Raw genomic sequence first — 12494 nt, 5'->3', positions numbered from 1 at the left:
CAAGATTTCCAGGAATATAGTGGAGCTTTTCAAAGCCCCCAATTGACATATCAGTCCCTAGATTTTTCTTTTAAGTTTGTGATCAGCCAACTAGTAATGCTGGCTCAGGTAGGCAACTGCAATGTTAAACAATCACCACTGACTATTTTCAACAAACCAGGGATAGGACTGTTTACAATGAGAGATCTCTGAGTCATATCAAATAAAGACCCTGAAAATAGTGCCTTTCTAAGGAGCTGCCATACAGGTTAAATAGTGAAAATTCTCTGAGGATATACCTTTTGGGGGAGCTCCAAACCTATTCTGTCTCTTCCAATAGCTGCTAGGTTGCTTGTTTTCACAGTTGCTATGGTAGTGAAGCTGCTGATTTTCAAGGTTATCATGGAGGTAGGGAGAGAAGAATGGAAATAGGGCAAGTGAAAATGTCACAAAGCTCATTGTTCTTACCGAGATTCAGCCATTTTTCTTTTCTTTTCTTTCTTCCTTTTTTTTTTTTTTTTTTGAGACAGAGTCTCACTCTGTTGCCTGGGCTACAGTGCTGGGGCATCAGCCTAGCTCACAGCAACCTCAAACTCTTGGGCTCAAGCAATCCTCCTGCCTCAGCCTCCCAAGTAGCCGGGACTACAGGCATGTGCCACCATGTTAGGCTAATTTTTTTCTATATATTTTTAGCTGTCCAGATCATTTCTTTATATTTTTAGTAGAGACAGGGTCTCGCTCTCGCTCAGGCTGGTCTCAAACTCCTGACCTCAAGCTATCCTCCCGCCTTGGCCTCCCAGAGTGCTAGGATTACAGGTGTGAGCCACCATGCCCAGCCAGCCATTTTTCTTTAACAAATTGACTCATGTTGTTGCAAACCTTTGGCTAATTCCTAGAGTTCTGAAGAAGTTTATTTTGACAAATTTTGCCAGTGTTCTTGTTGCTTTCCATTCTGGAAGTTCTTCTCCTCATTACCTTTGTTTTTGACATAATTTAATTATGAATTTACATAATTTATTTTTTAACAAAGGCTGTGTTTAACAACCAGCATGCAAAATTCCTGAAGATTGAACAATTGGCTTTCATGAGGGCAGCTTCATAACTGCACCAACAGGACCCTCCTAGGTGCCCCATTTGATCTAGCTGAGCTCTGTGAACCTTTAATATCTCTGGGTGCCAGTCCTCTAGAGGTGCAGCTCATCCACTCCTAAACTTAACTTCACATCCTTCAGCATCCAGCCCTCAGCCAGAGCTTACTGGTGGGACAGACACTGACAGGAGGGTCTTCTAAGTGCTGGCTTGGCATGGAGGAAAACTTGGAAAAGGCTGAGTCCGTGTGAGAACAGCTGTAGAAACTCTAAAACATATTGCTCCTAATCTTGGGCATCTAATCCCGAATTGTGCTAAAGGCTGTTTTCTAATGCCTAGGTAAAACTAAACAAAGCCAACAGGTTTTCATTTGTTTACTAAAAATCTCTAACTGGAAGTCTTCAAGAGAAGTATCGGGCAAAGGTATAAATGGTGAGGTAGGTGGTGGAGTAAAGGTTTCCTTTAGACACCCTCTGAGGATTGTGTACTTTAACCCCTGTTCTGGTGTTTTCTTTAAACTTTTGGGCTTACTCAAATAATAACAAAACCTACTTTGGGATTATAGTCTGATGTGTTGTTGGGGTGTACCTTAATTATGATTAACTACCACGTGGATTACGAGGCAGGGCCTTCGTTAGACCAGCACTACTGCAAGCAGTCAGAGTCTCCTCCCAGTACACAGCGTGAGTGTTCCCTGGCTTCCTTGAACTCAAAGTCCGAAGCTTCCTGATAGAAGTAAAAAGACAACAGGGTGATTGTGTCTCTTTTCTAGACCTTTGCCTTCCTTCCACATCCCACATAGAGACCAGGAGAAGCCCGGGATGTTTTAACTCAGCATTTCACGTTCCAGCTGTTTGTTTCCTTAGGTGTTTATTGGCTTGCTTCAATCATTCAACAAATGTTTCCTGGGTATTGTCTGTGTGTACACCGCTGGGTTAGCATCATGTACAGCTGGCATTTAGGATGGACATCTGGGGAGTTTGGAGAATTGGGGAGGCTCCACTGTTGCCAGTTGGTCAAGTCCCATTTGATAAGATTCAAATCAGTTCCTCTAATCCACAAACTGGACCACAGGTACTTCTCCAGAAAGGCCTGGCATTTTCCCAATCCCCAGGCCCCTGACCACTATGTTACTTGTGCCTGGAAAATGCTTTCTCTAGCTTCTCTGCAGGACCGTGGTCTCACCTCACCTCTTGGTGGGGAGATGCACCTTGGAGCTGCTCCTCCCTGGTACCCAGGACCAGCAGTAGGCACCATTTCTTTAGAGAACACCTTCTCAAACCCAGGCCCTGCACCAGCCCCTGGGGATACCCCAGCTGAATCAGACTTAGTTGCTGTCCTTAGGGAGCATACAGTCACAGGCGCAATAGAACACGCAGCTGGGATAGCAGTCTGTACAGAGCGGGGTAGGGCCCTAGAAGATGCTAGTCATTTCTCTCGGGGTTTCACCGATGAAGTCATACTTCAGGTGAGTCTTGACAGAGATGAAAGGAAGAGTGTCTGCCAGGTGGACAAGAGGGGACAAGAAGGGCACTCTTGGCAGAGGGAACAACTTGAGCTCAGGAGCTGAGTCAGTGGGTGACGCGGGGAGATACATTCTCTTCTTGTGGAAATGAAAAACCTAAAGCTCCTTGATGGCTGATAGGATGTGTAGGTCAACCTAAGGAGAAGAGCCTAAAACAGCGCTGACAGGTAAAAAAAGGCAGACAAAACAGACCTATTTTTGCATGTTATAAAATACTGAGGAAAAAAACAGGATAATTTTTATGGTCTTCTTTACATTTTCCTGTATTTTTAAATTTTAAAATAATTGTCGGTATTACCTGCTGCCCACGCAATCCTCCGTCTGCAGGGGGCGCACCGGCGGCCACCTCTCTCTCCCTCAGGATGATGGGGCGGGGCCTCCCGGGCCAGAGTGGACTGACGAGTGGCTGGCCTGGCTGTCTATCACGGCGTCCCGCCCCCGCGCTACGTCACATGACGCAGCCCATCATGGCGGCGGGAGCGCGGCTGCCGGGGCCCGCGGCTCCGCAGGGCTGCTGCCGTTGCTGCTGTTGAGAGGCGGCGGCGGCGGCGCGGCACAGGCGGGCAGGAAGGATGGTGTTTGTGCGGCCAGAGCGGCAGGTGCGGACCAGGAGCCGGACTGAGGTTTGGCCAAAGCAACGTGTGCGCAGAAGCAGCCGGCGCGGGTGCCGTTGAGGCAGCGAAGGGAGGCAGGACCGACTGACGGACGGACGGACGGAAGGAAGGCGACCGGAGAGCGGGTCCCGGAGCCGCGCGGTGGGCGAGATGCCGGGGCCGCCGGCGCTGCGGCGGCGGCTGCTGCTGCTGCTGCTGCTGCTCCTCCTGGCCGCCGGCAGTGCCGGGGCCGCGCCACTTCCGCAAACAGGTGCAGGTGAGCGGGCCCATGGAGGGGACTGGGCTGCGGGTCCTCTGCGGCGGGGGCGGCGGGGGAGGGGGTGCCAGGCCCAGTCAGGCCTTGGCGCCAAGGTATCGGAGGGCCTGCCTAGGGCGGGAGGCCCAGAGAAGCAAGTGATTTGGAAGATTTCTGCCGCAGGGGCGTGGGATGGGGGGGCGGGGGCGAGGGCGAGGCGATGCCTTTGGAGCTACGGAGGGCGGCAAGCGAGGTGGCAGCGACCGACCCCTCCCGGGGTAGGCAGCGGTACCAGTTCTGGACCTGTTGCCTAAAGGTCCTCATTTTCTATCCCTTCCTGGCAATTCTACTTCTCTTTCCAGATGTCACCTGCGTCTTGTGCATTTCTCACATCTTATAATAAGAACCGTTTCTTAGCCCTAATCATACTTAAATGCAAATGACTTGGCGAGCTGTGCGGAGTTTCCTTTGCTCCCTGCAACTTATTCTGAAGTTGTAAATTGATTTTAGACATTGTGCTTTTTATTCGGAATGAATCTCTGGGGATGGGAAGGAAACAACTATAAATATTTCTATTTTAGGAAGCCTGTGATTAGAGTAGCAGCCTTTGAATAACTATTGACAAACTGGCTGAAGGGTGATTGAAGTTTCTATTTTAGCTACGTCAGTATATGCTTTTTTCCTCCTCACCATTTTCTCAACATTGTTTTCATTTGAGGTTTATTTTCCTAAATAAAACTTCAACCCAAGAAAGCATCCCAAGTTAGGTCTTTCTTTTTTTTTTTTTAAAAAAGGAAAAAAAAAATCTAGGCTAACTTGCTACTATCATCTCCTGCTTATCTTTGAAGTGGGAAGAGATTGACATTTCATAGATTCACAGAATTTTAGAGTTGGAAGAGGCTTTAAAGAGAATTTAGTCCAATTTCATCATTTTGCAGTTGAAGATATCGGGGCGCTTGGGGTCAAATGACCTACTACCCAAGGTGATACAGCTAAATTATAGGCGGAGCCATAAACCCAGGTCTTAGATTCCCCTATTTCTATGATTTTTTTTCTACTTCATTTCAAGTCTTGTAACTGTTTTGGAATACTCTTGAGATCAAGAGTTATTTTAGAATAATGGTAATTGGGTACAGAATGTGGAATTACTGTCTCCAGTAAAGAGATTTTTCAAACAAATCTACAATGGAAGCTACAAATAGTTGCTTCCAGAGCTACACCAGGTTATGTCATTGAGTGCCCTTTAGTTGAGTGTTAAATGTTATCATTGTACCATATAATGTAAATTTCTGCTGCTGCCTTAGATCAAATATTTGTAAGTGAATTCTGTTTTCTGATCTGATAGATAAAATTGAATGTCATTAGAAGTGTGTAGGCGACCCAGGTAAGAGTCACAGAAAGTACCTGGGAAGTTATGGAAGATGATATGGAAAGATAATGATGTTGATATTTAAAGATATTGAAATTGAAAATTAGTACTAGAGTAGGAAAGTGGGTATAACGAGTATTTATGTGAAGGGATTCAAGAAGTTTCTGGATGACTTTGCACTCAATCAGATTTTTATATATTTTGAAAAATCAATTCTTTACAGAAACCTGTGAAAATGTGTCTGCCTATACACCTATTACCTGGTTTTTATTCATTCTTTTACTCTTTTATGGAGGCATGAATTATAAAAAAACTGAGTTTTCCTAGGGTATTGTAGAACAAAGCAATCAGAAAAATTAATCCATACATAGCAATATCAAATCTTGACATAAATAAAGCATAAAGAAATATTTGGTAATTTATAGTGGCTTTTGCAGACTTTTCTTTCATATTCTGGTCCTTGGAGAATAGGTATGTGTTTAGAGGTTTGGCATATGAATAACAGGTACCTCAGATTAAATTCTGTGAGAAAGATGCATAATGAAACATAGATTCAGGGGTTTGTTTTTTCATCCAAAAGAAATTATTGATCCTGGTTAACTGAGATGGATTTTTCATCAAGATATATTAGACCAAGAAGAATAAAGACACCTTTGAGCTAATTCTGACTAGCAAGCTCACTGACTAAGAAAGAGGAACCCCTTCTAAACATATACGGTAGATAAAAGAGCAGTTATGTGTTGAAAATATAATTCTCAAGCTTTTGATGATCCAGGAGCCTGTATTCCATACGAAGATGGTGCTAGCCATTTTCAAATAAGGATAGACCCATTGCATAGGGTCTTTTGCTTTCTTGGTCTTATTCTTTCTCCTTAAAGTTCAGACTATTTAATTTGATGGTGGCTTGTGAGAAAGTATGTTTGTCAAAAATTTGTTGAAAAAAAATACTTGAGTTTTATCCTTTGCCAGCCTATTTGCATGGGGAAAGAAATGAGGCAGTTCACTAAAATTCAGCTTTTAAACTGAAGTTCATTTATCCAAGGTATCTTCATCATCCGGAGTCATTTCTAGGTTTGGAAGTTGAAAAAGATGTTTACTTGTTCAATCATAATAAAGCTGAGTAAATATACAGATTGTACTTGCACATAAGGCAAGAAGGCATTTCTTGGTTGAACTTTATTTTGAGTCTCTTCATTGCGGTGGGATGCCTTTATGCTCCCCCTGTCTAGGAGCCTCTTTTCCTGAGAATCTGTATTTCTGCAAGGGCCTTTGTTGCTACATGGACTGAGACCTTGTTGGTTCTTGCTGAGAAGCTTTTATGTAAAGGGAGAAAGTCTACTGTTTTCACACTGAGTTAAATTACCAAACTGTGACTACAGTTCAGTTCCTTTTTCCAGATCATAGTCATCGGATCATTCTTAGAAAACATTTATGTACCTTTTGTTAGATTCTTAGGATTTACATCATAAATTGGGATGCAAAATAAAGATCTTGTATACGTGAAAGCATTCCTCTAAGCTCACACTTTCTTATTAATATTAGGATAGTGGTTAGACAAGGAAACCCACTTCTATTGTTCTGCAGCATATTAGGTCACAGAGTACAGAGGAAGCTTTTAGCAGTTCCAGATAAAGGACCTCACGGAAGTGTGTGAAGCCAGTGGGACTCAGCTACTGATTAAACGATAGCCTGTGAAACCGGGGCTCTCGTTTTAGGTTAAACAAACAGATTTGTATCTTGAAAAAGATTTCTAAAGTAAAGGACATGCTTTCTAGAGTATGAATTTTTGTGTTTATTTTAACAGTTTCTGAGAAATCAAAATTATTTTGAACAGACTTTTCATGCAGATTATTTCAGGATTTATACCTATAAGGCTTGAAATTTTATTTCAGTTGGGATTGCTGTAATTGCTTTTACATGGTGATATTTTGGGGTTAACTAAATATGCTCATTTGAATAGTAACAGGAAGCCTGTCCAGTAGTTTTGTAGCTGATCAGCATTGAAGTTATCAAATCCCGACAGTTTTGCTGATACCAATGTGCTGAGTGTTCTTGAAATTTAGAAAGTCCTTGGGCCCTTTCTGCTGTCTGTGTGCTGTGTCATTTAGATAACAGCTGTACATATAATAAAAAAGACATTGTCATGTAAAGAAGGGATGTCCAGGGTTCTGAAACAGTTAAATGAATCGTTGAAAGAGTCCTACAAGGACTTTTAAATGAACATATAAAAGAATCCAACGTTTTAGTCCAGTTGAGGGTAAAATACACAAACCAATCCTGGGAGGAGCACAGCATCTTGGAAAGAACTTGGGCTTTGGAGTTAGACTTGAGTGTGAGGCCTTCTGCTGCCACTTGAGTAGCTTGAAGACCTTTGATTACTTACCTGACCTTTGGGCTTCTTAAAACTCAACCGTTAAAAACCATGATGATGATGATGTCGTCATCTTCTACCTGAAGTGATGTGTGGGAGGGGAATGTCACAATGGTGTGCCCTGTCACACTAGATTTCTTCATTTTTCTTTGTAAATTTGGTGGGTTATCATAGAATTGACTAATGGTAGGTGGTATGGCTTCAAAGAAGGAGCTTAAAGTGGTAGCTGCTTAACATGGCATGTCTGGAATTTACCTGATTTAAAAACCTTTGTTACTCACAATAACTTGTTATATAGTGGATGGAGATTCTTTACAGAGAAATCTGGTTTATTTAAGTATGATATATAAGCTGGTATTGTCACTACTTGAAATTCATAATGTTGAGGAACTATGCTAGAAATTTTTAGGATGTCAGGATGTGCATGGCTGAGAAAAAAAAAGAATTTTTAGGATGATCTGGATTAGTCTGCTTTTATGTAATAAACCTGTTTTTAAATTTCAAGATGACTAAAGCTCTTGCATGTGAACAGTTGCTGGTTTTAATTTTCTTAAAGGAAGTTTCCTTGATCCCAAACACAATTGTATATTCGAATGAAATGTCCCTGAAGGCAGCATGATTAACCCAAGCTATGGCAGAGCAAGCCCAGGGCTGATGCTTCCCCCCTAGAAACTGAGGAGATTAATGTTACTCACTTTCTATCTCTCTCTCTCTCTTTTAAAATCATATACTTTTATAGTCTACTAGTTGTGCTTTGTTACTCTTTTTAAAATTTTTATTTACTAAGACATGAAAAAAAATATTATGGAAAGTAAGTAGCTAGACCAACACTCCTGTTTAGAACAGACTGCTGTATCTAGGGTTGTTTTTAGATTCGATTCTCTACTTTTCTTTTGAGTCTTCACATGAAAATACTGTTGTAGAAAACTAGGGAAATATGGTAAAATCAGTGTGTCAGCAAAGCACAATAATGGAGTGATGTATTTTAAAATTGTAGCAAGTGACTAATTTGGAACCATGCTGTGGCATTACAATTATTTGAAACAAAGCAGACATATCAGAAAAATAACCTCAGTGTTTTTAAAAAGTTTTTTTTGCAAAAGTTAGCACGGTGCAGTGATTCCAAATCTCATTTGATTTTGTGATTCAAGTGGGAAAAGTGAGTTGACGCCAAATGTCTCAGGTGCCTGAAACCACAACGTGGTAAGTTCATTCTTCCTGCCCAATTTTGATCTGGACTGTTTCTCCTCCCAGAACCACAAAAGAGTGATTTTGTGGTTTTGTGGCCTTCTGCTCCCTGGGCCTTCAGGGGAATGATGGTGGTAAACCTTACATTTTATTTTTGGCAGGTTGGCAGATTTTGCATTTTACTATATAATATGTGTTTGTTTTACTATTTTTAAAGGCTTGAGTTACCCTCAAGTCAAATAGATGTGCCAGGACCATATGCTGTGGCTAAAGTAACCCTTGGCTCCCTGCGTCTGACCCCAGTTTGGTAAAGGGAGGTTATTGCATCTAGATGTCTGCTGTCAGGTGTCTGTTGTTCCTGTTGCCACCTGCCATGGGACTTTCCTAAGAGCTAAATTGATCTGTTTATAGTCTGTAAAACTATATTCTGTGCAAATTCCCATCTTCTAGCTCTCCATATATTATCCTTTTGCAGTTGCCTGTCTCTTTCCTTCTCTTAAGTATGGTTGTCTTTGTTTTTTTAACCTCTTTGCAGAACCAGCTTCCCTACTGAGCTCTTTGTCCTGGCCCCCCTTAGAGATCCCTGCCCCTGTGAACTCTGGGAATGTGCCCCTGTGGAGCAAGATGTTCCAGGGGTGCCTGATGAAAACATTAGAACTTATGTTTTTATTTATTTTCATGTTATCTTTTTAAAATTTCAACTTAATATGGCTTTTTAAGGTATAGACTATATTGGTACACTAACACTTGTATGGTTTATAAATAAATAAATTTACATGGAACAGAAGGAACATACAGAAAATTTATTGGTAGGCTGTGTGATCAAAAAAGGTTTAGATTCATTGTACCAGTTTACCACTTGACTTAACAATACCACTTTGTATCATTGTGTAAGTCTTGTCTCTTCACCTAGTGTGCAGGGACCATGTCTTATGTCTTTGGTATAGGTATATTACATCCTTGGTATTAGTGTTTGCGTGGTATGTTGCAGATCGTAGACACTCAGTCAAAGTTTGTAACTGAGGATGATGAAAATCATACTGGAGAACCAAGTTCACCAAACCAGAACCCCCAGCGTGTGTGTACTGAGTTTGTTAAAAGGAGAGGGTGTGAGCTAAAGCCTCCCATTCTACTACGGACTTGACTTTGCATGCAGTCACAGTCCTTCACCTGGAATGAAGCCAGTTATAGTTTTGTATTGTTTTTAAATAATGTTTTCTTTTAGAACAATTTTAGATTTATAGAAAAGTTGCAAAGATAGTACTGTATAGTACTGTTCCTGTATATCTCTTACCCAGTTTTCCCTATTGTTAACATCTTACATTAGTGTAGTACATTTGTCACAACTAAGGAACCAGTATTAATACATTATTAGCTGAAGTCCATACTTTATTCAGATTTTTTTAGTATCAAATATTTCCCTAATGTCTCTCAGAATACCACATTGTATTTTGTTATCCTGTCTCCTTAGGCTCCTCCAATCTGTTCCTTGTTTTTAATGACTTTGACAGTTTTGAGGAGGACAGGTCAGATCCCCCTCAGGTAGAATGTGCCTCAAATGGGGTTTGTGTGATGTTTTTCTCATGATTAGACTGGGGGTCTGAGTTTTTGGGAGGAAGACCACAGAGTTAGAGAGCCATTCTCATCCATCATGTTAAGGGCACATGCTTGCAGCATAACTTTTCACTTGATCACCTGGCTGAATGGTGTTTGCCCGGTTTCTCCACTGCAAAATGACTCTTTCCTCCCCTCTGCATAGTGTATGGGTGCACCTTAACCCTTCAAAGGTGGCCAGTTATGCTCCGCCTCCTCAAGGGGAAGTATCTATGGACATTATGAGGAGTTCTTCTGTATGGGAGATTTAGCTATTCCCCCCATTTATTTATTCAAGCATTTACTTATATGAGTATGGACACATGAATGTTTATTTTATACTTTGGGTTAATCCAGTGCCATGAGATTTGTTTTTTTGCTCACGTTGTACCAGCTTTGGCCATTGGAAGGTCTTTCAGTTGCCTCCTGTGTGTCCCATTGACATAACCCCATTTTTTTTTTTTTTTCTTTAATAGCACTTCTTTACTTTCTGGCATTACAAGAAGCTACAGGCTCATCTTGTATATTCCCTGCCCTAGCCCTGGAATCAGCCATTTCTCCAAGGAGCCCTGGTTCCTTTTATTGGAGAATATTAGAAACCAAGATCTGTCTGGGTGCTGGATTTGCTCATTGCTTCTGAGACATTTATAATAGGGTTTTGATCCTCTCCTTCCTATATCTAATCCTTGGAGTTGGGGGAGGGAAGGAGAGGACAGTTTTGGAGGGACAAAGGACCTCTTAGAGACAGATGAGTTGGAAGGACTCTGCCCATGTTTTCTCCCTGTCACTTAAACTGTTAAACACTACCCTAAATATTCTAAATACCATGTTTATGGTACCAATGTGTTGTAATAATATTGGCAGGATTTTATTTTTCTTTTTAGAGTGATAGATACATGAGAAATAGATTTGATTTTTCTTTCTCCAAGAGCAGCCTAATCTTTATAAGACTATGAGAGAAACCTCTTTGGCTTAAAGATTTAGAGAAGGTTATTTTGGGGGGAGGTTCAGCATTAAAAATTGTAGAAAGGAGTTGTAGGCAATCCTTGAATTGGTAAAAGTTCAGATAAAATTTTCCCTGGCAAATCTCTTGAACAGCAGTTTTGTTTACAGGGCTTTTTCTTTTTACTTTTAATTTTTTATTGTGGAAAATTTCAAACATACACAAAGTAGAGTAAATAGTATAGTGAATGCTCATGTTCCCATCACTCGGCATCACCAGTTTTTAATTTATGGTTCATCTTGTTTCCCCTCTGCCCTTCCCACTGCCCTGGCCCCTGTTGTTTTGCTGTAAAAAAAATCCCAGCTTCTGATCAGCTGAAAAGGCTTCAGGAAACAGTAAAGATGCTTTTATAAAACAGGATTGCTTACATCTGGATCTCCTAGGTGTTTGTAGAAATGCAGATTTTTTGGCTCCTAACTAACCAACTGAATCAGAGTTCTGGAGGTTGGTCCAGAAATCTGCATTTGTAATACTTTACTGGAAAGTTGTCTTCCATAAAACTTAGGAATGGTGGTGGTGGGGTAGTGGGGGACACAGCAGGAGGTGAGTGGTGGGTGGGCCAGCGAAGCTTCATCTTTATTTACTGCAAGGGGGGGCGGCACGCCCTGCACCCCACCATAGAAAAATTGTCTTCCATGAAACCAGTTCCTGGTGCCAAAATGGTTGGGGACTGCTGTCTAGATACAAAACAGTATCAGTTATTTACTAGAAGTCTGTTGACTCATGTAACTGGTGAGAACCAAGAAAGGAAGGAGAATTTTAGATATAATTGTAAACTTTAAATTTAAAATTAATGCCAACACCTGAAATCTGAAGAGATCACTAATCCTGACCTCCATGCACGAATACTGTTCTGAAGAATCTTCCTGTGAGAAGTACGTAGGTTATAACCACAAAGGAATTTAAACACTCCGGGGTAGAAGACACTTATGACTCTAAATACCTTTCTTTCTTTTTTTATAAACTTCAGCTCCTTCTCTGGAAGTCAGTATAAATAATAACCTCTTTACATCTTATGACTATTCTGTGTAAATAATCAGTAAAAACTGTGAGCTGGTAGCCTGACAGTCAGCTGCCAGCAATAGTGAGCTAAGAACCTCGTGGCATAGATGTGCCAGCCCTGGGCTGCCAGGCTCGGCCTGCTGCAACTTGAGTCAAGGTGGCATTAACTAGCAAGGAAATTGCTAGAGCAGGTATAATATAATGACATTTTTAATTTCCCAGGTGATAGACATGAGAACCGCTGATTCTAGGTCTATACAATAACTTGCAGAGTTTTTTCTTCCTCCAGTATAATATCATGTTGTTAACACCATTCTTTAAAAAAGTTTATTTTTCTAAGCTAATTTATTTTAGTATGGCCTAGGACTTGTGGCCTATTTAATGTTTTTCAATATGTACTTTTTTCTTAGCTAGTTCTATTTTGATATATTTGCTGTGGATGTATTGATATGTACAAAATATTCTAGTGATGAGCTAAAGAAAGAAAACTATCTCTGAAACTGCTACATTATAATGATTGTATGTA

General features: G+C 41.1%; 1 protein-coding gene across 1 annotated transcript in view; it reads left to right on the top strand.

The window, feature by feature from the left end:
- Window positions 1-3295: 3295 nt before the first annotated feature.
- The window catches only part of LMTK2 (lemur tyrosine kinase 2), a 92669-nt gene continuing 83470 nt past the window's right edge, over window positions 3296-12494 (top strand). The window contains exon 1 of the mRNA XM_069486554.1: window positions 3296-3463. Coding sequence (XP_069342655.1) covers window positions 3358-3463 — 106 coding nt within the window. The 5' untranslated portion in view covers window positions 3296-3357. The remainder of the gene's footprint in view (window positions 3464-12494) is intronic.

Source organism: Eulemur rufifrons, chromosome 14 (assembly GCF_041146395.1).
Source record: "Eulemur rufifrons isolate Redbay chromosome 14, OSU_ERuf_1, whole genome shotgun sequence".
In the NCBI taxonomy this organism is placed as follows: domain Eukaryota; kingdom Metazoa; phylum Chordata; class Mammalia; order Primates; family Lemuridae; genus Eulemur; species Eulemur rufifrons.
Note: the sequence above shows the minus strand (reverse complement) of the source record. Positions and strands in the feature narration are given on the sequence as shown.